Source organism: Camelus dromedarius, chromosome 14, assembly GCF_036321535.1.
Source record: "Camelus dromedarius isolate mCamDro1 chromosome 14, mCamDro1.pat, whole genome shotgun sequence".
In the NCBI taxonomy this organism is placed as follows: domain Eukaryota; kingdom Metazoa; phylum Chordata; class Mammalia; order Artiodactyla; family Camelidae; genus Camelus; species Camelus dromedarius.
In genome coordinates, this window is record NC_087449.1 from 63,383,633 (window position 1) to 63,411,172 (window position 27,540).

Consider the following 27,540-nt stretch of genomic DNA (forward strand, 5'->3'; position numbering starts at 1 on the left):
TATAGTTTCTATAAATGTTCAAATAAAGGAATAATTTCTATAGATATTCAAAGATAATAAGGGCCCAATATATAGTGATAGGAAACAGAAAACGGTCCCTGGGGTGGCAGTGGGAAGGCAAGGTGAGGCAGGATGGAGTGATTATCAAGGGGACATGAGTAAACTTCTCGGGGTAATGGATCTCTTTGCCATCTTGATTGTGGTAAAGGTTTCATGGTGTATACATGGGTCAAAACTAATCAAACTATAAACTTTTAAGTATATGCAGTTGGTAATATGTCAATTATGCCTCTATAAAGCTATTTAAAAAAACCGAACAGGACATTTAAAAACCAAGTAGAAAAAATCTTTGGATTATCTACATTGTTGAAATAAATGGGTTAATTGATCTTTCACTAGAATAGAAAACAGAAAGTTCAATCAATCGTTTATTCATTCATTCATTCATATAGCATTTACAGAATACCTTCTAGATTCTAGGTCCTGTTTTAATTACTGACTATAAAAAGAGACAGGCTCAAATTTTTACTCTCAAGGAGAATGGAATAGTCTCATGCAAGACCAGTATTCCTGCCTAGAGAACTGCTAAAAATCAGATAAAATTGAGAAATCATCTGTTTGATGACATTTGAGATTTCCTGAAGCAACAAGAACTAGTGGGCTAAGACTCCAGAAAGGGACAAACCTACAAAAGTTAAGCTTCCCTTCTACAGCTACATTTACCCTGGAGGCATTTGCTGATTCTGAACACAGGCAGGAGGCTGAAAAGCTAGGCTGGAAGTCAGGAAAACTAGCAGAGCTTTGGGCAGAAACTTGCAGACAAGCATAGCAGAAGGCCAGTTTCTTCCTCAGCACTTTTGCCAAATACTGGGGCTGTGTGGTGTATGAGGCTAAAATCCTAAGCAGAAAGCCTCTGAAAAAGCAGAGTAGACATATTTTCAGATTTGAGAGACAAAAATTAGGGTTTGGAATCTGTCAGGGTAAGAGGCTCTGCAGAACACACCAGGCTCTCAATTGAAAATCCTGGAGAACCAAGGGCAAACTAGAAGTAGGCTGAGACTTTACAGGACTGCAAACCAGCCTCAAACTGCTGACTGTGTTAAGGTGATCAGCCACAACTCCATCTGCCTAGTGGAGGGAAGGATAAACCTCTGGAAGGAATAACATCATCTGGACTTCTATGTTTTTATACATAATGTTCATCACTCAATAAAAATTACCAGGCATACACACAGGCAGAACCACATGACCAAAAACCAAGTGAAAGAATAGACCACAGAAACAAATCCACAAGTTATCCAAAATAACCTAATAACTTAATATCCTTAAGAAGGATAGAGAGGAGAATATGAACAAAACATATATAATGAAAAATTTCACCAGGGACTTAAGTCTATAATAAAGAATCATTGAAAATTCTCAGTAGAAAAACACAATGCTAACACTGAAATCTCAATAGATGTTAAATGGCAGAACAGAAAAAACAGAAGACAGGATCAGTGAACTGGGACATCTAAAGCAAAACACGGAAAGAAAAGATAGAAAAGAAAAACCTGGAAAAGAGCATTGAAAACACATAGCACTCGTGTAAGAGAGGCTACAGGGATGTACTGTACAACACAGAGAATATAGCCAATATTTTGTCATAACTGTAAATAGAGTGTAACTTTTAAAAGTTGTATTAAAAAATTAAATTTAAAAAATGTAGAAAGCAGCATGCTAATTACCCAGATTCTTCAGCTTACCTTTCCAATTCCTACCTCTTTATCATATTCATAAAAAAAGAAAACATATGGTACTCTGAAAATATCTAACATTTGTGTAATTAGAATCCTAAAAGGAGAGGGGACAGAGAACGACGTAGAAGCAATATTTGAAGAGATAGTAGCCAGGAAATCCCTAAAACTGATGAAAGTTATAAACCCATGGATTCAGGAAGCTCTGTGCACCTCAAGCAGAACAAATATAAAGAAAGCCACACTGACACAGATCATAGTAAGATTGCTGAAACCAAAGACAAAGAGAAATCTTAAAAGCATTTAGAGGGGAAAAAAAAAAAAGGCAATCATTCAAAGGGGCAACAAAAAGATTTACAGCTGACATTTCCCCAAAAATGATGGCAGTCAGAACACAATGGATTGACATCTTTAAAGTATTAAAAGAAAATAACTGCAAATTTATAATTCCATACCAACAGAAATATACTTCAAAAATAAAAGTAAAATAAAGATGCCTTCTAGGCAAACAAAACAGAATTTATCACCAGCAAACCTGCACTAAAAAAAAAAAAAATACTAAAGAGAGTTCTTCAGAGACAAGGAAAATGATCCCAGAGGGGAACATGAAATTGCAGAAAGTAATGATGAGCAACAGAAAATGTAGATATGTGAGTAAATATAAATGGATTCTGACTCAGTAAAATAACAATGTAATGTCTTATGAGGTTTAAAATGTACATAGAATTAAAATACATGCAACAAAAATGCAAAAAGCCTGAAGGGGTATAAATGCAATGAATGAGTTCTAAGATTCCAGTGTTATCAGAGAAATAGTAAAAGTGATAATTTGTATTATTCTGTAATAAATCAAGGTGCCATCTCTCGGGTAACTAATAATAGACTGATAAAAAGGTTTTTATTAATCCAAAAGAAGGCACTAAAGCAAGTCTACAGGGGCCCTGGTTGTCACCACTCCTATAAAGCTCTTGGGAGATGGAAGAGGGAAGAGAGGCTTTTTTTTTTTCACCCAGGACAGGGGTTTTGTCTCAGCAGCTGAACACATTAAGCAGAGGTAATTGTTGGTATCTACAACCTTGAAGATCCTTCCACAGCCAACCTGGATTCCCAAACCAGCCAAGTACCTTTCCCTGGGGTACCTCCAACCATTCATCCATCCATTCACCCACCCACCCATCCACCCACCCATCCATCCATTTACCCGTCCCCTAGACAGATCTCTAGTAGGAGATTCTTGGTACAGTGCCAGGGGCTAGGCCTATAGAAGGGAAGCAGGAGCAATCCCCGTCCTCAGCAAACTCGCACTTCACAGAGACACCATTAAATCAGACCTTCCTCAGGCTTGCAAACAAGTCCCCTGCAAAGCCTGTAGGTCTGGGAAAAACCTCAACATTCTGCATTTCTAACAAGTCCGCAGGTGATGCTGCTGCTGATTCAAGAGTTGCACTTTGAGTGACATGGAATTAAAAAACTAAAATACAGAGTGACAAGTTCAGAGAGGTGAAACAGCTTGCTGAAACTCCCATAGTTAGGTGGAGTGACTTGGACCTCACCCCAGATGTATCTGACTCCAAAGCCTGTGTATGATCTTTCCTGCCTCCCTCATGCAGGAGGACAGGGACTATGGAAATGGTTAGGCCTGTCATTGAATGCAGCCTCAAGGAAAAGTTGGCCAGGTTGGATCTTAGTGGATGAACAGAGGTTTGCTTGGCAATGAAGCAGGGCTAGGGGCATGCTCTTAGCACAGCAACTGGTGTAAAAACATACAGGGTAAGGGCTCTGGATTAATATTTTGGACAGCTTACTTAATTGTACTGTGCCTCAACTTCCTCAACTGTAGGGTGAAGATAATCAGAACAGCAGCTCCCTCACTGGGTTGGTGTAAGAATTAAGCTAGATGGTGCATAACGGCTTAGGATAGTGTGTGGCGCAGCCTAGGCACTCAGTAAATGTTAGCTCTGATTATTACAGTAGTTGCTCAATAAAGGAACAAGGGTATTTCAGACAGAACGAGTCCTCCTGTGCCAGGGGCTGTCTTGCCAGGGCAGGAGACAGAGAGGCATTGGAGTTATTGCCCCGCAGGCCTGAGAGATGAGCTATCCAATTTGCTGGTGGGGAGGGGCCCAGTTATATTCTGAGACGCACACCCCAAGGTTTGGAGGACAATCAAAGTACCCACTGCCCTAAAGCTCTTTCACGTCTCTCTTAGCTCATTCCTCCTACTGACTGCAGATGGGTAGCAGGGCTCAGCATCCCCATTTTACCAGCAACAGCAGCCCAGCAAAGTGAAGTGACTTGCCCACTGTCTCCCTGGATAGTAGAGGTAGAGAGGAACTCCTTACTCCCTGGTCAATACACTTTCCAGAAAGCCTTCTCGCACCATCACAGGAGAAAATCAATACCCAAGACCTCCTGGGCAGAAGTTCCTCCAAAGTTGTCTGTTCACTAACCATTAACCCTGATCAGGAAAAGTGTCCTTTCATCTGTCAGAGTGATGATGAGGATGTATCTGGCTCTGCCCCCGATTTGAACAGAAAGATTTCCTAGGGAAAAAGGTTGCTGGGAAGGGGATCCGGGATTTATGAGAAAGAAGCACCTGGAAACCAATTCCCTACCCTAATACAGCCCTTTCCTGGTACAAACAAGGGCAGGCACACACGGGATGCAGCTGGACCTCCTACCTAGTGGACTGCTTGGCCAGCATGGCCACGTAGGTGACCACGAAGCTCTGAAACTTAGCCCGCTGCTCCTCCCAGCGATCGTCCACCGAGTAGTAGTTGGGCAGGGGTGCTCCAAAGAGGATCTCGCTGCGCAGGAGGGAGCTCTTGAGGTTTTCTGCAGAGAGGCCCTCGTCCACGTACCAGTAGAACTCAGGGTGAGTCATAGCCAGCTCTAGGGAGCCTGCAGAAGCAGGGGTGGGGGCCCAAGGAGCTCAGTGGGTCTGCTCCCACCAACCCTCCGTCAAGGTCATCCGGCCCTTCTCAACACCTCACCTGCTTTCTAAGGAGCTAGGAAATTGTTGCAGCTTGGGCTGCCTCCAACTGTCCCTAACAGGACAGAGGGATGATGTACAGAAATCACAGCTGCCCAAGAGAAGCAGCCCCACAGATTTGCTCAGGCAGCTCCCACGAAGTTTACATCTTCATTTCAATTTGAACCTCGCTTAATTCCAAGGCTCAATCTCTGCAGTCCTGTAACTCCACCTTCCCATTCCAGTCCTGCCTTCATGCACTTAGAACCCTGCTCATATCCTCCTTAAAAGGCACACCCAAGACCTCCCCCGACAGCCAGTCTCTGGCTCCACTCCATCCTTTCTCAAGTCCCATCTCTGATGAACCTCAAACTGACCCATCTCGATCTTTCTTCAACCCCAACCTCTCTCCAGATGCCCAGTTCTCTGTAACCACACCCCAACTTCCCTCTAACCAACCTCATGCCAAGCCCCACCCCAAGCGTTATCTACCTGCTCCTTCCTGGCCACAGCATAACTCCCAGTCTCCCTCAATCCAGGTATGCACCCAAACCTCCTTCCTTGCCTCCCTCAGATCCCATCTCACACCCAACCCGGCTCCCTGCTATTCCTCAATGAATGGCCCCCAGGTCCACCCAGCACTCAGCTCAAGCCCGACTCCATCTCACAGACAATTACAACCCCAACCTCCTAAGCCTGCAAAGTACTGAATCAAGAATCAAGCCTTTCCTCAACCTCCAAGTCCCGCCCCCAGCCTCCTTAAAGCCCCCTTACAAATCCCACCCACCCTCAGTCTCCACCCCTTGCAAGCCCCGCCTTCAGCCTCCTTCAGACCGGATCTCTACAGGCCCTGCCCCAGCCACACCCAGGGGTGCTCACCCCGGATGTCGGCCAGGTCCTGGCCCATGCCATCATAGTAAATCTTGCCACCCCTCTCAGTAGGGAAGAAGTAGGTCATGAGCGAGCTGGGCGGGGAGCAGTAGGAGTAAGAGCCGAGCGGCAGGTCCTTGAGCACTTCATGGGGCTTCCAGCAGAACTCCCGGAAGCCCGGGTGGTCCATGATCTTGCGCTCAATTTCGTGGATTGTGACCAGCCGCTCACTCGTGAAAATGTTGCGCTCTGCGTCGCCACGCGCCAGGAAGATGAGCTCGATTCGCCAGTGCGCGTGCGTCTGGGTGTTGGCGCTCACATAGGAGCGTGAGTAGTCCCAGCGCGAGGCGCCCCGGCGGGCACGGCTCTGATTGGCCGCCGCCGCCATATGGGGCGGGGCGCCTGGTTGGTGCCCCCAATTATCTTCCGTCCCCTGGTTCGTTGGGGCTTCACTTTGGTTGGCTGCCAGGCCCCCCAGGGGCGGGGTCTCGCGTCGAAGGCGCCCGCGCCGATTGGCTGCTGGCTTCCGGGCGGTGGAGGTGTCCCACGACAAGCCTAGGCCGAGCTGTGGGGCCGCCGGGACAGTGCGCCGGGCCCTGGCGTCTGGCCGCGAGCGGTTGCCTAGATGCAGCTGCTGCAATTGCTCTGAGATGAGGCGCTGGAGCGTCTCAGAAGTGAAGTCGGCCAGGTCACGCCGGTTGCGCCCCCAGGACCCAAACTGGGACTTGAGTGCCAGCGTGAGGGCGTCGAAACGCTGAGAGGCCTCATGGTTGCGGATCTCAAAGGCGTTGTAGGAGATATCAATGTCCAGAGGCGGGTAGTAGAGGAACATGAAGGCTGACAAGGCCGTGGGGATGCTGCAGCCCAGGAAGAGCACCAGCCCCGCGCAGCACGGATTGGTGAAAGCCCAGCCCAGGGTGCTCCAGAAGCCTGAGGCCGGGGGCCGGGAGGACAAGGCCCAGCGCTGCCAGCAACTCTGTCCGCCTGCCCCAGCCTGAGGCCCCGGCTTCTGGGCCCTCCTGAAGGCCTCTCTCGTGGCTTCCTCCTCCTCTTCCTGCTCCTCCTCTAGCCATACATCCTGCAGCAAGGGGTCATCCTCCGAGTCCATAGCCTACAGGAGAGGGAGAGGGTCAGCAGGCTACAAAGCAGGAGAGGATGGTGCCCTGTAGTTGCAGTCGCCAGCCCTGAGTGCTAACCCCTACCCACTCATAACCGAGACAAATCCTGCAGTGGAATTGCATCAAGTACGCATTTAACTCAACTGAATTCAAAACAGAAAGAAAAATCCTGTTCTTTGCCCATCACATTCTGCCAACTAGATCGGGGCCTTCAAGGCCACAGAAAAAGGGGAATCACAGCCCAACTGCAAACAGAAGAGCTATTCCTCCCTGTGTAAGGGATGTTTAAAGGGAATTTTGACTGGGCATGATTTTCTAATTTTTGTTACATTCTCTGATTTTGGAACTCCAAGCTGAGGTGTAACTTCACTGCAATCACTTTTATATAATGAGCAACTATAAAGTACCTTCTAAAAGTATCAGGGTAGAAGAGAAAGAACATGCTCTTTAGAATCAGACAGACCCTGGTCTGGGTCCTGGTAGTGTGAACATTGGCAGGGCAGTGAACCTCTCTGAACCTCAGAGTCTTCGTTTACAAAACCGGTGACCATTCCTGCCTCACATGATTATGAGGAGGGTCAAGGGTGGAAGCACTCTGCAGTCTGTTTAGTATATTGGTTATTATCTGTCACATGAACAAATTTCTTTTTCTCCCTCTGGGGACTGTGATGTGCTCAGCCATTGCCCATGTGGCTGTGCCAGGGCTCCATGCCTGTCACACTTCTTAAGAACTCTCAATAGCTCCCCACCCCCTCTTTGGGACTCTGCAGCTGCAGCCGCTGTTTGTCAGGCTCAGACCACTTAATATGCAGCTCCAGGGGCAACAAAACTTTGGGCACAGGCAGGGGCCAGGCATCTGTCTCCCCAAGACTTGGGTACAAGCAGCAGGAGGGCCTGGCAGGAGAGGGCAGCCCGAAGGCTCCAGCAGGGGGCCCAAAGGCAGGAGGCTTTCCGGCATCCCCGGTTGTGGCCTGTCCCCTTGTCCTGCCTGCCCTCTGTTTAGACGGAGAGAGACTCATTATCCAGTTAGATGCCAGGCAGTGAGAGGAGGAAGCTAATTATGCCAACGCTGGCTAATTAATGCTGCCTTTCCTATTAACATTCTCTAGAGTGCTCCATTTCAATTAGATGGTCTGTCCGGGAAGATAGGGGGCTGCCGTCAACCCGAAGAAAGTGCGGAAGAGAGGGTGAGGGGAAGGAGGGAAACAGAGACAGAAAGACAGGACATGGGAAAGATGAGAGACAGAGAAAGAAAACAGGAGAGAGATGGAGAGGAGAGTGGAATTAGGGGGCGGGAGTTGGAGACGCAGATGCAAATAGAGAAACAGAAGAGTGAGTGAGGAGGGACCAAGGGTGGGAGGGAGAAGAGCGGAAGACGTGAAAGGGGGAGAGGCCAGGAAGGGACAGGAGCTGCTCCTGTAATATGCAAGACTCCTATGGAGGTAATAATTAAAGTTCCCATTTCTGTTGCCCTAACACGAGCTGGTGGAGGGGACCTGCTCTGAGGCCCAGTTTGTATTAGCAGAAGCTCATGGGTGTGAACCAGAGGCAGCTCAGACTCATCCCATCTCCAGAGGGCAAACCCAAGTCTGCACATGGAGGTGGGGGTGTGTGGGACCCTCACCTCACTCCCAGCTCCGGAAGGAGGAAGCTGATGGTAATGTGGTGGAGAGGGGCAGGGGCTGCCTTTGCAGTATTTCTGGAAACTAAGTCCATCCACTGGCCCCCAGCCTCAGCCTGCCGTGCCCAGGGTACAGTTTACAGTTTTGCTGTGTGAGGGGGTCAAAGGCTCTGAGTCACATCAGCACTCCCTGGGTGACCTGGGGGCTCCTCTGTCCCAATGCTACTCCACTAAGAATGCCACTCCCTTCTCCAGGTGTCCAAGTTTAAAACATCTTTGAAGGCCTTGCTCAAGTGTCACCTCTGCCAACAAGCCTTCCCAGATCTGAAACCCAGTCCCTGCCCCCAGCTACGTGTCTAAGCTTCTCACCACACTTTGAGGGTAAAAATTACTTAGGGAGGGAGAGGCAGTGTAGCAGAGTGTCAAGAGCCGTGGTTTTGGAGGCAGACGGACTTGGATGCAAAACCCAGCTGTATGACTTAGGGCGGTCGGTGTGACATTTCTGAGCCTCAGTTTTTCCATCTGTAAAACAGGGCTAACAGTACTCACTACAGAGATTGCTGGATGATATACACAGTGCCTGGGAGGTCTAAGTGCTTGGGAAATGACATCTACTATTCTCGTACACTCCGCTTCTCCCCAAAGGCTATGAAGTCCTAAAAAGCCCATGTGGCCCATTGTATTTGCCAGAGATGGCCACAACAGTATCTCGCATCTCACATGTTTTTCTCATGATGTGACTTTAAGACTTCTCCCGTCAAGAAGTAATGTCTGCCTTCCTTCTCCTTGAACCTGGGTGGGCTATGACCACAGCAGAGTGGTGCTCTGTGCCTTCTGAGGCTAGATAAAAAGGGAGATGCAGCCTCCACCTGGCTCACTTGGGACACTCAGCCTTGGAATCCGGCTGCCATGCTGTGAGGGAGCCCAAGCTAGTCCACACAGAGACCACATGGAGGAGCTCCTGCTGACAACCTGGCTGACAGTCAGCATCAACCACCATGTGAATGAAAATGTCCCCAGTGATTCCAGCCCCCCAGCCTTCAAGTCTTCCCAGCTGAGGCCCAGGTACTGTGGAGTCAAGCTAAGCCACCCTCTCCTGTACCTTAACCTGGCCCACAGAACTCATGAACATAATATACCAGTTGTCACACATTACTAAGCTTTGGGATAGTTTGTTCCATAGAAATGGTAACTGGACAATTTCAATGGAACCCTGTCCCATAGGTGTGAGTCCGTGCCCTGCCCTGCAGACAGCACTTGCTAGATTTAAGTGACCAGAAAATTGAACGTAGCCATTCTGCCTCCCAATGAGAGCCCCACAGCCCGGTGGACATGAACTCCAAGGGAGCAGGGCCTTGGCTGTTGTGTTCCCTGCTGCATTCCCATGGCCTAAAATACCCCTGGGAGAGGGAGGCTGGTCAGTGCTTAGCAGATATTTGTTAAATGAAAGAAGGAAAAGGAATCTCTGAATAAGCTTGGTTAGATATTAGGTAGAACTTTCCCCTGGACAGAGGGTAGTCAGACACCAAACAGTATAAGCGTTGGGCAGAGAATATGGTTTCTTCTGCCTCGGCTGGCGGGGATCTTGGGGAGTATGAGATGGATGAGCAGGAAGTGGCCCTGCTGAGTTATTTGTCTATTACTGCCCCGCCCTCTCCCCCCAGCCTCCATGCCCACCTTCCCGGTCTCCTCCTGGAAAGAAAAGATGCCACGTGGAAAATCCCACCAGACTGGTGGGTGACTGACATGGCTCCAGGCCTGGCTCATCCTCCAACTTTCTGTGTGGCGCTGGGCATGTCCCGTGTCCTCTTGGTGCCCTGTCTCCCCCATGGGGCAGTGGGACGGCAAAAGCCGAGGTCCCTCCAGCTGTGAAAACCCCAGAATTTCTGAGAAACCCTGCTCTGCAGGCCAAGGAGGGTGAATACAGTCTGAGAGACTCCACCAAACCAAGGGCAGCCTGGCTGGCATGTGGGGTCTGACACCAATGCCTCCCTCGGCAACCACCTCCTCAGGTCCCTCCCCAGGATGGGCAGCAAATAGCAAATTTGTTTTCCTTTCTCTCTCAAATGATGGGAATTGATTAGCTTAGTGAAGAGCTCCAGCTGCTCCGTGGAAAGGAGATAAGGATGGCTTCTTCGATACCTGTCACTGGTTCAGACAAAGAGCCCGAAATAGGACTGTGATCATGCCTCTGTGATCTCCCATTAGGTGCTCCTGCTTAACGGCCGGCGTATGTGCTCTCCCCCTCCCTCTCCATCTGTCACCTGCACACACTCAGAGATAGTCAGAATTTAACTCTGGGCCTCCCAGGAGCCCATGAACGAAGATGGACACACATCCATGGAACAGGGTCTCCCTCCTCTTGGGAAAAGCAAGTGGGGGCAGTCATCTAAAAGGGAACAGTAGGCTCTGGGGAGACTTTTAAGAAAGAACCTGGCTCAGTTCCAAGGGCCAGGCTTGGGGCAACCCAAGGGCCTATGTGTAGCATCATCCCAATTTTATAACAGAAAAAAATCTGCATATATATGCATTAAAAAAACATTAATGGAGGAGGGTATAGCTCAATGGTACAGTGCATGCTTAGCATGCACTAGGTCCTGCGTTCAATCCCCAGTACCTCCATTAAAATAAATCATTAAATAAATAAATCTAATTACCCCCAAAACAAAAACAAACAAACAAACAAACAATAAATAAATAAATACTTTTAAAAACTCATTAATAGTGGTTATCTCTGCCTGGGAGGATTATGGGTGATTTTTATTTTCTTCTTTATACTTGTCTGTTTCCAATTTTTTCTATAATGGTCAGGTACAGCCTTATTTTTAGAATCAGAAATAAATGTTATTTTAAAATAGGACATGTGTATATGTGTGTAGAAGAGATTTTGCTAACAACTTTCAACTCTTAGAGGAGTTTCTATAAGAAGCAAGGGAGGCCGGAGGGTTCTGTCCTCCAAGGAGAGGAAGCAAGGCGAATTGCTCAAGTTGCAGCAGGAGAGATCCTGGTTAGAAAGCAGGACCTGGGGAGAGAGGGAGGTGGCCAATGCCCAACAGCTGAGTGAGGGTGGAATCTTCTGTTACCCTGAGATGGAGAGAGGGGTCTTTAAAATGAGCATAAAGTAGATCATGGCTCATTGGACCCAGAAGGGGCATCAAAGCACACCTGGTCCAACTCCTTCATTTCACAGCTAGAGAAACTAAACCCAGCAAAGAGAAGGGACTTACCCAAGGTCATATTTCAATGGCAGAGCCAGGACTCTTGGCTCAAAGGAGTGCTGAGTCTGCTCCATCACCAGATTCTGGGGGCAGTTTTTGGCAGTCCCAGGGAACAACCAGGCTTGGGGAAGATGACATGTGGACCCGAAGAGCCAACATAAAGAAGCTATTTTTAAGGTCTAGGAAAGAAGCATTCTTTAAGCCACAAGCCAGATGGACTTCCCCATCTAGACAGAATCGGGCTTTGGTGGGAGGTGGTGTTGCCTCAAAGACACCCCCTAAGCCCCCCACTGGGCCCTGCTCTTCTCCAGAATGGCTCCTGGGGATGTGGCCCCATGCCAGAGTCTGCCTGTAGCCCTGTTTACGACTTCCCTCCTTCTGACAAAGGGTGGCAGAACTCCTCGTTCTGCATTCCCCCATCCCAGGCAGACTATTAAAATGTAATCAAAAAATCACATTAGCCATGCAGATTCGGCTTAAAACACGTATATGTATATATAATTTAACGGCAATTGGAGCTCATCAGCTTTTTCTTCCTGTCTCAGGGTGTTTTGCTTCCCTGGTTCAGCTCTGGTCCTTCGAAACATCTTGGGGTCTTTGACTCTCCTACCCTAGGCTGAGAGATTTGGGCAGAAGTTCAAAATGAGATATTTTGAGTCAAACAACTCCGTTTCCTCCTGACGTGCAGGAGTGGAGACGTTGTACCTTTCTCCACTCCCTGGTCATGATCTGCCTCTTTGGTGGATTCAGCTCATCTGAGGTGGAGAAGAGAGGAAAGGAAAGAGGAGGGCTCGGTCCCTCCTAGACTTCATTATCCTAAATCCTAATACCCTGTCTTCTGAGAGTCGGCCACCCTCTGTATGCCCCAGCTACGCGCCTGCCATCCAGAATTCCAAATTCTTCTCGCAGAGCTGGGTACTCCATCTCAGGCCGGGAGGCTGCAGAAACATTGGAGACATGGTGGTAAAACTGGGTTAAAAATCACACGGATGGGGTGAAGCCAAAAGCCCAGCTGGCTTGATGCAGAAACTCTGACACCCATGAAAATAATCGTAACATAATAATTAGCGTCTACTATGTGCAAGTACCCTCTCTCCTACTCTCATCAGCCCCGCAAGGGAGGCGTTATAAGCATCCCCATTCTACAGAGTAATAAACAGTCAGAGAGGTTAAGTGGCTCCCTTGTGGTCACACAGCTAATAAGGGGTGGAGCTAGCATTTGAACCTCAGGTCTACCAATCCAGAAGCCCACACTCTTCTTGCCATTCTAAGCAGCCCTTGAGTTCCTTGAGAGCCGAGGTGTCAGTACTCACTGAAGAAGCCCACTGCCCTATAGCAAGCCTGCAGTATCCCCATAAGACCTGAAATCACTCAGGTCTCAGCAGTTCTGCTTTCAGTAGGCAGTAGCTCGGGGCATGATGCAAAGAAGTCTCCACCAGTCTCACAAACCTGGCCTTCCCTTCAAGGGAAACATAGGTGTGATGGTTGATTTTATGTGTCAGTTTGCCTGGGCCATGGGAGGCCCAGACATTTGACCAAACGTGATTCTGGAGGTACAGTCTGAGGAAAGCAGATGGCCCTCCTGAATGTGAGTGGCCTCATTCAATTAGTTGAAGATCTGAATGGAATAAAAAGGCTGAGTGAGAGGGAACACTTTCTGCTCACTGCCTGAACTGGAACATTGGTCTTTTCCAGCCTTCAGATTCAGACTGAAACAGCGGCTCTTCCTGGGTCTCGAGCCTGCTGGCTTTTAGACAGAAATTTACATCATCGTCTCTCCTGGGTCCCAGCTTACCAACTGCAGACCTTGAGATGCCTCAACTTCTCAGTGCCTCTATCTATCTTTATCTATCTATCTATCTATCTATCTATCTATCTATCTATCTACCTACCTACCTACCTACCTACCTACATAATCTACATCCTATTCATTCTGTTTAGGAGAACCCTCACTAATAGAATTTCCCCAGAGGGAAAGTGCAAGTGAAGCAGGGAGCCCCATCCTGGCAGCTAGATCCTAGGACCCTTCTGGAGACTTCTCTCAAGAAGCCCCAAGTCCTATCCAGAATCTCAAATGAAAATGGCAATTCAGGGAATGCCCTCCAAATCCATAGATTTGCACCATCAGACCTCCTACCCACTAAAAATACCACTCTTGCTGGCTAAATTTGCCAGCAGGGGGCAGGATATTCAGATGGATATACATGACCACCTCCCCCTTGCAAAGGAAATCTGGGCTTATTTATTGGGAGCCTAGATGGGTTGGGAGGGGAAAGGCAGCTGGGCGAGGGCTCTGTGGTGAGCCTGTCCCTGCCCCTCATTTCTCAGAGAGGGGCAGGCTGTGGAGATGGAGCCCATGAAGGACGGCTGGCTTCCCCAGGCTGACAGCTGGTGAGGAAACTGGGCACTGACTCATAAGCCCACAGCTCAATATATATCAAGCAAACAAGCTTTGCTCTCATCAATATATCACCTGGGGAAACGTCCCAGCCAGCGCCAGAGGAACCCAATATTAATGGTCATGACAGCCTAAATTTCCCCCATTCCACGTGTTCTCTCTCTGGTGGGCTCAGTGGAATAGAACTGGTCCCCCAACACCAAGAGGGAAATCAGGTACCAAGAGCCTGATGTTCAGGGAGAAAGAGTGACAGACCTGGGTTTGAACACTGGTTCTGCCACTAGCTGGGTGTCTTGGGCAAGTCTCAGTTTCCTCGCCTCTAAAATGGGGTGGTGACACCCTGCTTGCTGAGTCACAGCAGCTGGTATGGTCATGATGGGCTTCAAAGTTGGGAAGAGCCCCAAACCCGGCCCTCGCTTGTGGGCAGGTCTGCAAGTCGGCTGGAGCTGACTCTTCATTCTCCGCTACCTCGGCCCTCAGACTTCAACACAGATCAGTCACTGGGTGCACTTGTTAAAATACAAACTCCTGAGCCAGACACTAGATTCAGTCAATCAGGAGCCCAGGAACCTGTATTTACACCACCTCTCCAGGTGGTTCTTTGGCAGGTGGTCCAGGACTAGTCTTTGAAAGACTCTGATGCCCTGGCCACCCTCCCCAGTTCCCAGTAGCTTCTTCCAGCAGGTGACCTTGCCTTTGGGGGCTCCCCCTGCTGGAGCCCGCGCTAGCCTCTCCTCAGGCTTGTCCTACTCCTTGGCTCTGAGGACAGACTCTGGTTCCTGGGCCTCTGGCCGGGGCTCACTCCTCAAAGCGCCTCTTCCTCCAGCCATGAGGAGGGAAGAAATGATGGCATCTGGACCAGGAACAGGATTTTACGTCCAGAGAAGGAGCACACACAGGCTGCCCAGATCTGCCAACCCACTCTTCCTGGTGGGGGCGGGGCCAGGCTGGGAAAGAAAACAGACGGCCAGTGGCTTACTCCCTGCCAGGCCCCATGCAAGGGCACTGCTGTGTGCCCGGCCCTGGGTGATTTACTTGCTTGTGCCAGTCTGATCCAGCCTCAGCGCCACAAGGCAGCTCGCAGGAGTGGGGCTGGGATCTGAGCCTCTGCAGACCGGACTCAGAGCCCCTCCTTTCGGCCACTTTGCTCCACTGCCAAAAGGGATTCCACCCACCGACCCACTCTTGTCCCCGCCTCACTCCCCACCCCATTCTACCTGCACAACTCAGGCCTCATGGCCTAGACCCATCAGGCCTGCCCACCAAGAATTCTTGCATCTCTGAGGAAAAGATAATAAAAGCTTAATAAAACCAGCAATACTTACAGAACCCGTGAAATACAGCCAGGCCCCCTCACCCAAGGATCAGAAACATCCTGAAAACCCTCAGTGCGTGCCTTGGTCAACCTGTCCAGGCCACCCCCTCGCACCACCTCTCCCCCATCCCCAGTCCCAAATCCTGGCTGCTGCCTAGAATTCTGTGGGAGCAGGAGGGCCTGCTGGGCCAAGCATCCAGTCAGCTCCCCAGCCCCCAGACTGCTAGATTAATAAAAAAATGAAAAACATCCCCACAAAATATGACCAATAACAATGGCCATAAAAGCCAAATTGGATTCCTTTCTGGCTGATGAGCTCAGGGCCCTTCTCTCTCTGAGACCCGATTAACAAATATGTAAAACAATTCCCCCTGCATCTCCGCTCTGGCTCCAGCCAGCTCTTCCTTTGAGCTCAAGCTCAGGGACAGAGGAGGCATTAGCAGGGGATGGGGGCCTGGGGCAGAAGTGGCCCTGGAGGCTGGGAGTGGGGACCTGCTCTGCCACCAGCCTGTTGTGTTACCCAGAACAAGTCACTTAGCACCGCTGGATGGTGGTCCCCCATCCCTCAGGTGGTGGGTGGGGGGAGATGCTCTCTAAACTCCCCACCTCTGATTCTCAGCTGCTGCCCAAGATGGGGAGGCAGAGGAAGGGGAAAGGGCTCCCCTTCATCCCATTCAGAAGCTGTTGTGTAACTGGGTGGGGGAGGGGGAACACAGGGTGGGTCCTGATGTAACATCAAGCCAAGAAGCAGCAACAGCCAAATAGTGTGTGCTGGCCGGGCGCCGTCAGCTTCGATGGGACGCAGCAGGTGGGCACCTGCCAGTTCTTAGATCTGGGGAAAGCTCCCGAGACAGTTATTCCTCCTTCCCCCCCGGCACACCCAGACCACAGCCGTGGGTCTGGGGACATTGCAAGACTCTTCTTGGTCCCATACCACAAAAGAGAAGCTTGAGGGTAAATTGGAAGCTAAAAGCAGACCATGCAAGGAACTGAACCCACCACAACTGGTTTGGGTTGGAGCCCTAGGATGGGGCTGTGCACCCAGCCCTACTATCTGGATAGAAAGTGAGAAGCCTTAGAACTTGGGGCTCCCCCAGCCCCTGCCACCTGGGCTTGTGGAAGGAAAGAAGCACAGCAAGGAGATGCTGGCGGCTGCTCAGGCCCTTGTGTCCCCAAGCCAGGGCCTCAATCCTGTCCTTGATTCTCTCGTCCTGGGGGATTGCATGATACTGCATCTCTGTAGCAGCTTACAGCCTGAAGACCATTTTCATACAGGTTTTCTAGTCTTGGGAATTATTTCCAATTTGCAAACAAGAAAACTGAGGCTAAAAGAAGTAAAAGGATTTATTTGAATCTAAATTCTGATAAGCTCAGTACTCATCTCACTGTATTAGATTTTCTTTGAGTCTCACACGTTGGAAAATTCTTGGAGTTCTGGAGTCAGCCTTCCTAATCCCCACTGGCGTCTGCACATGTTGCTCCCACTCTGACCCCAGGGGCTGCCCCCAGAAGTCATTCTGGCCGCAGTCTTGGCACAACCCTGGCTGCAAGGAAGGGAGGAGAGAAGAAGCATCAGGGACTGACATCCAGCTTCATCATCTTGGGTGTCCAGGTGGAAATGCACTTTCCGTGTCTGAACAGACCAGTGGCCCTGGGGAAGGGCTTCCTGACTACCCTGCTGATTGACAGCTCAGGTACATATTATGGGGAGAGAGAGGTCAGTCCAGAAGGTGCACTCAGTACCCCTCCATGCCTGGGGCCAGCACAGAGGTCCTCTGACAAGGTGGAGAGTCTGACACTGGCCCTCAGCTTCAGCCCGCCCTGCATGATGGTGCAGCTGCCTACAGAGACAGGAGCTGAGTGTCGGAGCTGCTCTGCTGGAGCAATGGGCCCAAGATGCAGGGCAGACCTCCAAGTAACACCCACCCCTTCCCAGCTCTGCTACCTTTCCCAGAAAATGCTTGGGAGATTCAGGACCCCAGAAACTCAGAACTGCTGCTCCTGGCCCCAGAGGCCAAGAAAGACCCAGTGAAGCTACCTGGGCTTAAGAATCTCAGACCCTTTCTGTCCCACCCCTTCCCTGCTCAGTGATGCAGTGTTAGCTGAAGTTTCGTAGGATCTCTCTCCAAATCCTCCCACAATAGTGGGGTTCTGTCTCCTATTTGCTTGTGGCCTTTCTTCCTCCCTGGGCCTCAGTTTGCCCTTCTGTCAAATGGGAGAGCTGGACTCACTGAGCTTTCAGGTACTTCCCAGTTCTGTCATTTGGAGTCCTCAAAGGATCAGGACACAGAAGTGTGATAACAGAGAAGATGGAGTGGCTTAGGACTAGGGGAGCAGCTGGGAAGGTGAAGAGGACTGCAGATTTTTCAGGGTGCTGGGGCTGCAGCCTCCATCAGCTTTGCAGTCTTCTGGGTTCTGGCCCCCGCAATGGCGAGGAGCCAGAGGAGCCCAGTGACCAGAGGGTCCTGCAGAACAGGGTGAGGGTAAAGTATGCAGCGAAAAGGCAGGGTCCCTGACCCTGAAGTGAAGGGTGTGCCAGGGGACAAGAACAGAATTCTTCACTTTGTCAGTACTTGGGGTCAGGTCCTGCCAAACCCAGGCTCTGGCTGTCAAAGTCCATCAGCTGCATTCACCAATTCTACATTTACACATTCATTTACTCATTCCTTCATTCATCATCTTAATTCATTAACTTGCTGGTGCTTGCTATAGAAAATAAGGACTTTCTATTAAATCCACATTATCTTAACTTTGTGATGTCTTGAACTCCTTTCCTCCCGAAGGCTCCATGAACATTCCCACCCCGGATCTATTCTCACGCTCATTAATGCGCAAGAGCGCCCTTTGACTGACGTGCCCCTGTTCATCACAGATTACCGACTGTCTTATTCTGGGACCATCCACTCAAAGCCTCTGGAAGACCGGGTCACAAAGTCAGGAACGCTTGCAGGGAACATACAGCAACTACTAGCTTGCCATACCCTTCATCAACCAGCCTCCTTCCAGCTTCTCTGGTTGGAGAAGGGAAGGAGTTTTCAAAACCAGCAGATACTTCTCAACCAGAAAGTTCACACATATGATTATGTCCGGAGGGATGCAAGTCCCAGCTGTATTAAATGGAGTGAGAAAGGGAAACTTCTGGATGAAAACCAGAAAAGCCCTGCCTGCCAGCCAGATGTTGCCCACATCTGGATAGCTGAAAAGTGATCTTGTTGGGTGGCTTGGTATTCAAGAAGCAAAAGGCCAATCCACATCACCCTGTCAACCAGGACACAGCCTGAGCCCATGTGTACAAATTATCCAGATTACTGAAGGATCCAAAAGGTTGTTTGATTTCAATCATACTCGTCTGTAAAGACCCAAATCAAGTTAATATAAAGGCCAAAGCATGGGCCCCAATCATGGTGATGGTTGTGCTGGTGGCCCCGCCTCCACCCTTGCCGGGCTTTGAGTCCTATCTCCGTGGCTTACTGGAATACTGCTTAGTCTCTCTGTGCTTCACATTTCTCATCCTTAAAAGGAATAATAATGGTAGTTGTCTCATACAGCAGGCATGAGGATGCAATGAGATAATACCTCTAAAGCTCTTAAGCCCAGAGCCTGGCAGGTAGTAAACAGGCAAAAATATGTTGGTCATAATTATCGTGATGGTTATCATTGGGGTGATCGCCCTGTGGAACTCTCCTGGCTAAGAAATCCCCCAGGACAGTGCAAAGGCCAATACCAGTGGGGGGGTGGGGTGAAACACAAACATCCCAAATGCCCCAGGAACACCAGGTTGCCACAACTGTTCCAAGACCCATTTAAGCTGCCTCTCCCCGAGACAAGAAGATCATCACACTCTCCTTCATGGCAAGAGTGGCTTCCAGCTGGCAGTCATATCTCCTCTATTAACAAGATTTGGCAAAGGACGCATTGTCCAGGTGCCAGTAGGTGTGTTGGGTGCCTCGGGCAGATGGCTGGGCGGGGATGAGCCTTCCCACCACACCCCTCTCCCACCAAGACATCAAGCTGGGGAGGGCACCCAGGTGTTCCACAGGCACCACCCACAGGAAACTTCCTCCTCACCACGGAATGACCACTTGCCGGGATCATGTTCTCTGAGCCCCCAGAGACACCTGGGTCCCTCTCCTACTTCTGGGAGGGGGGGCCTGGGTGAGCTATCGCTTATCATCCATTGCCTCTGGTCCAGGCAGGAGGTGCTGGGGCAGGGAAGAGAGACTCTGGTGGAATCTACAAGGACAGAGGCCAAGGCTTTTCCACTTCTGCATGCAGTGGGGCACACAGTGTGGCTGTTCAGGCAGATGCTTGTGGGATGGGGGATTAAGGAGAAATCTTTTTTCTGGTAGAGGAGGTTTCAGCCTCTGGACATTGCCTCCCAGGACTTCTTTCCCTAGTTCCAAGGATCAGCCCCTCTAAGGGACCTGGATGGTACCTGCTGGCATCTAAATCCAAGCCAGTCCTTCCCATCGTCCCTACATACCTCCTTATTCCCAATGGTCAAGCTCACTGATACAGCAAGACCCTAAACTTCTACCCAACGGCCCTTTCTAAATTGCCCAGGTTCCCAGTCTGGTTCCCTCAGAGGGAGGAACAAAGAGAAAGCAGGATGCCAGAACTAAGGGCTTATCCAGGGGTCCCGCATGCCTGGCAGGTTCTTTCCCAAGCTCGGGGGGAAATATACCAGACCCTGATCTTGGCCAATGTTCGGCGGAGGTTGGTCCCAGGACTCCGCACTGGGCTTCTTACTTCCAGGTTTTGGCAGGGGCTCAGCTTCTGCTGGCATCAGTGCCAGCAAGCATGACGAGGCCTGGAGGTTTAATATAAATAGCCTACTGCTGCCCATTAGCTCCTCCTTCCCCTTGGCTTTGGTTCCAAACCTCCCACCTCAACCCCAGAGTAAACCTGCAAGTAGGGGTTCAGCAGGGCTCCACCTGCCTCCTTACTAGCTGCGCGGCCTTGGCAAGTAAATCAACCTTTCCAGCTCAGGTCTTTCAATTGTGAAGTGGAATAAACGCACCTAATTCCAGGCTTGTTGTGGGGCTTAAGTTAATCAGTGTACGTACAGCTTTTAGCACAGTGCCTGGCACATGGAGAATGTTTCATATTTGCTAGTGTTGTTCACAGTGATGATTGGGAGACCTAGGACAGATCAGCAGAGGGGGCAGAGGGTGCAGTCAGGCAGGGGGTGTGGAGGAGAGGACTTGGCAGTGAAAACCAGCTGCATTTCACCCCAGTTCTTGGATGAGAAGTGTTACGCTTACTGCCTGCATCTGTTCCACCCCCTTCAGTGGAGCCATTTGGATGCTTCCCACACACTCAAGGAGGGTAGCCTAGCCATGTAGCATGCCAGCCTGGGAGTCTGAGATTCAGGCTCTGCTACCAACATGCTGTGTGATGCTGGCAACTCATTGCCATCTCTGAAGTAACTTCCCCATCTGCAGAGGCCTCTTGCAGTCCTGACCTCTTATGAAATTAAATTGTCTCTCATGGTCCGAGCCTCACAGTGGGGATCCCACCAGAGCCCATCCCCCGAGACAGACAGAGCTGGGCTCTCGTGGTTGGGACAGAGCCCAAGATGCAAAGGTAAAGCATCCAGCCCCAGCCCCAGCTCCGAAGCCTCAGGTATCAATCCTGGGGTGACCAGAGCTAAACACAGGTGACGGTACTGCCCTTCACCTCTGGCCCAGCTAGCAAAGGAATTCACATTCTTTTGAAAATCATCACATAAGGGGGTTTCTTGACAAAAAAATGTGTATTGAATGAATGAATAAATGAATAAGAGAAACAATGCAGAGTACTAGACAAAACAGGGGCTCTTGCTTCATTCAGATCAAGATCTGATCCTAACTTCGCCTCTTTTAGCTGCGTGGACTTGGGCAAGCCTCTTTACTTCCCTGAAGCTCGGCTTCACCATATATTAAAGGGGGATAACACTCCATATGCCATGAGATGGCTGCGAGGTTAAGTGAGACAGCACGTGTAAATGCTTAGTACGTGGCACGTAGTAGGTACTCAACAAATGGCGGCTATTATGATCAGGATTGTCATTACAAGCCAGCCACTCCCACTGTGAGGCAGAGGAACCAAGGCCATCAGCCTTTTCTGATGCCCACTTCCAAAGAGCTCTGACTACCACACAGACACATTAATCGCAGTCCTCCCACCCCTGTACCTTCCAGCTGGTGAGGAGCAGGAGCGGCCGTCTGGTCTCCCATGGCCAGGCAGGGAGTGAGCTCACTAAGGGAGGTTCTGCCACCTTCCCTGGACCAGTCCTGGCAGCAGCCATGCCTCCAGCCTTTGTCAAGCAGCTGGAGCGTGAGCCACACTGTCTGCCCGTGAAATGCAACTTTTGGAAAACATGCATGTTTGTGAGTTGGTGCATGCTTCTATTTCAGGCCAACACTGCCCTCTTTATTTATTTTCCCTGGGCTTTGCGTTTGGAACCCAGCTTGGAAGGGTGTTTTGACAGACTTTGACACTGCTCTGGCTCCTCTGGCAGGATACATGCTCAGGGGAGGAGGAGGGAGGCAGGAGGAGGAGGGAGGCAGGAGGAGGAGAATTTCAATTGACATGCCCTCTTCCTCAGCTATAAGTGACAGATGATCAGACACACCTGCCTCACTGTCCCAGCCCTCAGTTTCTCCATATTTGGGTGGGGGAAGAGTATAAGAGGTTCAGGTAGAAAATCATTTCAAAGAGGAGGAAGGGAACCAAAGAGGCCAGTCTCACTGAGTTTCCAATCACAACAATGCTAGAACCATTATCAACACCTCTAATGTTATTATCAACCACTGCCACCACCATTCTGGGGTGCCTATTTTTATGACTGACAGTGGGCTGGTTGATTGCCCTTAGGGGAACCATCTCATCCTTCAGAATCTTGCTTTGCTCATCTGTAAAGGTGATTTTTGCAGTACCCAGCTCATGGGGCTGTGAGAAGTGGTTGCTCAGCCAAATGGTAGCGATGATGATCTTCCTTCCTATTCTCGGATCCTGGGCAGTTGCCCATGGACAGCCTACATGGTAGAGTCTTAAGGACTTGGAGCTGATTACCAAACCTTTACCCACCAGGCCGGGCTAAAGCTAAAGCTAGTCCCTTCTCAGTGGTCATTTACAACCAGCCCAGAGTCTGCCTTAAGGGAGGAAGGGTCTTAACTCAGAGAACTCCTTCTGCCTTTGAATGAGCAGGCTAATGGAAGGGGAAATAAAGAGACAAGGGAAACAAGCCTAAACTATCAGAAAAAAACAGGCTTAAACCGTAATTCCCAGATTCTGAGGATCAAGAGACCCAGGTTTTAGTCTGGATTCATCTATTCATTCATCCATTCATTCGTTCATTCATTTATTCACCAGCAGAACCAGTGGTTCATGCAGAGGATTTACTGACAGAATCAGTGCCTGCCCCAATGGAGATGGCACTTCAGTGGTGTGACCTCAAGAAAATTACTTGACATCTCTGGTCTTATAAAGGAAATCATCTGAACATCATCACTCAGGGGACAGGATGGCTTTACCAGGGATGAGTGCTCTGAGGAAGGGATACCATAAGCTCTGGGGGTTGAATTACAATTTTCAACCCCACCCACACTCAAGAGACTCTGGGGAAAGTCAGTATCTTAAATTATTAGGACCAAACAGGGACCCTTGAAAGTCACCTCAACCAGTCCTGTCCTTGTGTAGATGGGGGAGCCCAAAGCTCAGAGAAGACAATTAGGGAGTCTGTGGCTGAGCTAAGATAGGACCCGGGTCCCCCCACTTCCACTCCAGTGCTCCTCCCACCACATCACTCTGTGACTTTTCCTCTTTCAACCTGGTCTCTGGATTTTAAGGGCAGTAGCAGGAGAGGCGTTGAAGGGCATGGGTAACAAATCCTTCAAAATCCCCAGGGGATGGGGGCTTGCTGAAATTCCAGGACTGAAGAATCTTGGGCCCTTGGAGAGACTGTGAAGGATCTGGGGCATCTGGCTCTGGAGATTTTCCCGGGGAGGGGGCAGAAGCTCCCCATGGTGAGGGGGACCAGACTTAAATAGAGAGAGGTATGGGAGCTTGGAGTCTGCTGGGAGTCAGCTTCCCTTAAGGGTCAGCTATTCCTGCACTGATGCAAAGACCAACTGGATTAGACCCAGGCTGCAGGAAACTTGGGGAGAGAGTGAAGGCAGCTGGGAAAGAGGAACTGGGAAAGACAAAGGGGATGGGGGGAGATAAACATGGGGGAGGGGAACACAGCAGGGAAACAAAGAGACAGAAAGTGCAAGCAAAGGATGATGCAGAGACATGGGTGTGGACCTTGGCTGTAGGAGATTTGTCTGTAGTAAGGAGAGGGAGTAAGCATGAGGGTGGTGAGCTGAGGTCAAAATGGACTCTGAGCCTAATACCAAGATTCTGTAAGGCTGGGCTTCTGCTCACAGCTTCTACTGGGCCAGGCTACTCCCTCCATTTGGCAGATCCCCTGGTTCCTGACGAAGTCTGCATTGGGGTAGGGGGAGGGTTTGCTTGGTGGCCCGATGCTTCCCCCAAAGAATGTGTGTGCGTGAGCGTGGGGCCTGAGTCTGCGCAAGAGAGCCTGAGCGACTCTGTGAGTCACTGGGCATCCCTGTGAGCACCAAGAGGTGAGCTGTGGAGCCTGAGGCTTAGTCAGATGTCCGGAGACAGCAGTGAAGATACTGCCCGGCTTGCTGGTGCTTGTGGGTAGATGTGTGTTTGTCCACGTGCGCGTGGATCTTCCCTCTGGGTACGGATGGTGTGGAATGTGGGTGGTTGTATATTGCGTGAGTGGACTGTGAATCTGTGTGGGGCTTGTTTGCCGGTCTGTGTTTTGCGGTGTGAGTGTGCGCATGGAATGTGGGTCTGTGTGTGCCTCGGTCCGTGGGCGCGCTCGGGGGTTGAGTCGCCAAGGCCGCCTCGAGGCGCTGTCCGCGGTACTAGCCCCTGTCATGGTTGGGCGGGAACCGGCGCCCAGTCTCAGGAGGAACCTCGAGAAGCTCGGTCCAGCTGTGGAGCAGACGGGCTGAGGAAAGGACATCTCCTCGGAGGCGCCTTTTTAGCCCCCAGGGAGTTTGGAAAAGTTCTCCCAGCGGCGAGGTTGGCTCACAGGAGTCGGTGCCACTCGCGCCCAGATTCTTCCCCAGACCCTCAGGGCCACCACTGCCCGGCTGCCCACCCCACCTCCACCCTCACTAGAGTTCTCGGCAGGGCGCAGCTTCCACCGCCCGCCTGGTCTGCCCCAGAGCTCCTGCGCACCGGCTGGACCAGCTGTCAGGTTAATTGGGTCCTAGGACTTGGGAAATATCCCGCCAAGAGCACGAGTGCGCTAAGGTAGAGAGTGAATGGAGAGGAGGTCCTTAACCTTTTCCAGTCCCCTCCCTGTGCTCTAGCCCGGGCGAAAGCCTGATCCCGGGCGGCTTCAGACTGACGCTCAACTTTTACGGAATCAGTCATCCACCCGCGGGGACTAGCAGGGGGCTAGAGGTCGGAAGCCTCGCCGTTTGTGGACATCAAACTGGTCGGTGCAGACCGAGGCTGCTCAGGCCCCGCGGGGAGTTGGTGCGGAGCTGGAGCTCGGCTGCAGGGGCTAGCTCTGGGCTCTGCCCCCAATCAGCCCGCTTTCCCGAGGGGTCCAAGGCCCGCATCCCAGGCTGGCTGAACAGCGGAAGAACTTCACATAGAGCCCCGCGCAGGCCGGGGTGAGGGCGGTGCAAAGGGCTTGCCCCCCCTCCTCCGAGCAATGCATCCCCCAGTCCCGACCCGGATGGCGCCCAGCGGCCGTCGCACTCACCTCGGCTGGCTAAGCTGAGCCCCCCGAGCCGCTGGCACAGGAGGGAGGCACGTCGGAGGGGCCGAGGGAACAGGCTACTCTGCCGTGTGGACTTGTCTCCTCGCGGGAGAAGCAGGGAAATGCTCTTCAGAGCTGCAGGAGGCCGGGGTTCCCCGCTCCGCTCCAGAGCGCACTGATCGCTCACCGCCTGATGCGTATTCTAGTCCCCAGCGTGCCACCCAGAGCATTCGGCGCCGCGGCCGCCTTTTATTCGCCGCCCGCCTTTGTTTGGGTCCGGGCTCCTACCACGGGGCGTAGGGGTGTGCGGGGAAGGCTCTGGAGCCGCACCTCCCCCCTCGCCTGGCGCCGCTGGCCTCCGCGCCGCGGGGCCTTGCGTTAGCAGCCTGCGAGAGGCTGCGCTCCGCGGCGCACTGCTGTCTCCGAAGCCCGCCGCCAGGCGCCGCCGTGGCCGTCGCTCCCCCTGCGGGAGCCGGGATGTGGTACAGCCGGGCTCCCAAAGCCAACGGGCGGGGGCTGCGAGCCGCGCAGCGACCACTAGGGGTAAATTCCCGCCTCTGCAAACTGCCCTGACCGGGCCTCCTGCCCCGCGCCCCACTTCCCTAGGTTCCCACGTCTCCCTGTCTGCCCAAACTTGGCAGGTCACCAGCCTCCTGGACACTCGAGGGCATCCCCAGGTCTCCTCCGGAGGGAGCTGCCAACCCCAGCTCCTGGCGCCGTCCCTTCCTTCCTCCTTCTCCATTCGCCTCTCTGGCACCAGAGCCCAGAGCCCTGCCAGACCCTGAGACTGGGCATCCCTCCAGCTTTAGTACATGATCTGCCCATACCCTGGTTCGCGGGCCATGAGAAGGCACTGGGGAGCCAATGCTGCTGCCTGGCTCATTTCTCTCCGGACACTGGCATTTGTGTTACCCAGGGATAGTCAAGGCAGACACCTCAAAAGAGGACCTGCTGCCAGCCCCCAGCTGCAGGTTTAAGGGATTTTACTTATGGAAGCCAGAAAGAAGGGAGGCTATTTCTATTGTTGTGTGAAGGATGAGCTAGGAGTTTGTCATACATCCTCAGAGTGTGTGCCAAGAGAGGAACAGAGAAAGTAGATTGAAAATAGATAAATGCAACCCCTGCCTCTAGGAAGTACCCAGCTTATGGGGCAGATAAGACCACAGTTGAGTTCTAGAATGAAACACCAAGCCCCAAATCCACACACAGGTGCACTACCCATGCCCAGTCCCCAAGCCCTTCTTCCTAAAAGAGGAAGACTGCGCTGGGAGCACCTCTAATGCCAAAGTGCCGAGTGGAGCTTCTGCTCATTCCTCACCTGCCACTCCTGCTCTGTCTCTCTGATGTGCAGCCTCTGAGAGCTCTACCCACTGGCTGACTGCCAACTGGACACATTGGTATTTATGATTCTGGATGCCCTGAGAGCTAATCTATGCAGGAGCAAATGGCCCGAGCCAGTTTCCCTGCCCTGGCACTCACTCCCTGTAGTCATGGGAGCCATGGCCAGGCTGGCCAAATCTGTCAGGGGACTCCCAGTGGTTCCATCTGGCCTAGAAGACACTAGGGTTGGGGACAGCCTAGTGCCACCCTGAGCTGTAAGGAGCGAGGGGGACAGGAGACCTCTCCCAATAAGTGAGCGCTGCTGCCCCTCAAGATCAGAGGCCACATCTGACATACGAGCACAGAATAACAGACCCAGCACGGCCCTGCGAACTTCCAGTCCCTCTTGCCACATCTCAGAGGGAAGGCAGAGAATGTGGGGCCATGGGAGAAGGTGGGAGGGAAGGAGAAGAAGGAAAAGATCTGTTTTTAAGGGAGTAATAAGGGAGACACAAAGTATGTTCCCAAGCCCAGCTGAGAGCGAAGGGTTTTCTTTGCTGTGTGAATGGCTTACTCTTTTCTGTTGGTTTGAAGGCTGCTTCCAGGAGCCTCCTCAAAATTATCCAAGGCTCCTGCACTGCTCCTCCCAGTTTAACAAATCCACAGGGAGTGCCACTGATGTGCCCAATGGTGCTGGGTCACCCTCAGCCCACATCGGGGGACGCAGCCCCCACTTCCCTGGGAATTATTTTCAGTAGATTTTCATCCTAGCTTCATACTGTCTAGCTGGCTAGAGCTGGGGCCACCTCCGTCACACCCTCCCCGGAGCCCTTCCTGGCATCCCAGGACTTCCAGATGATCTCCAGTGGGGGCTGGGTTTGCTCAACCCTTGATGGGGGATCTTCTGGGAACAGAAGGTACAGAGACAGAGGCCCAGTGGAGTAGGGAAGGCGATGGGGAGTGTGGTACCCAGGAACACTGGAAGGATGCAATTTTCTCAGGCCATCAGCGGGGTTTTAAAAATGCAAATGGAACCGGGCCTTTGAAATATGCCTGCCATAAAGTGGAAGTGGTGGTGGCAGCGGGAGCTGGTGCGGGTGTGGAAAGTCATGAGAATCCTCCTCCTGGAGCCTCATCCTCAGACTTCCTCCTTTCTACTCCACGTTGTGCCTGCAGGATAGGATGCCTGTTTACAGGG

General features: G+C 51.3%; 1 protein-coding gene across 1 annotated transcript in view; it reads right to left on the minus strand.

The window, feature by feature from the left end:
• The window catches only part of DISP3 (dispatched RND transporter family member 3), a 48,568-nt gene extending 23,251 nt beyond the window's left edge, over positions 1-25,317 (minus strand). Inside the window, exons 1-3 of the mRNA XM_031464054.2 lie at positions 25,026-25,317; positions 5,587-6,688; positions 4,418-4,637 (exon numbers count right to left, since the gene is read on the minus strand). Coding sequence (XP_031319914.2) covers positions 4,418-4,637; positions 5,587-6,685 — 1,319 coding nt within the window. The 5' untranslated portion in view covers positions 6,686-6,688; positions 25,026-25,317. The remainder of the gene's footprint in view (positions 1-4,417; positions 4,638-5,586; positions 6,689-25,025) is intronic.
• Between the last annotated feature and the right edge of the window lie 2,223 nt (positions 25,318-27,540).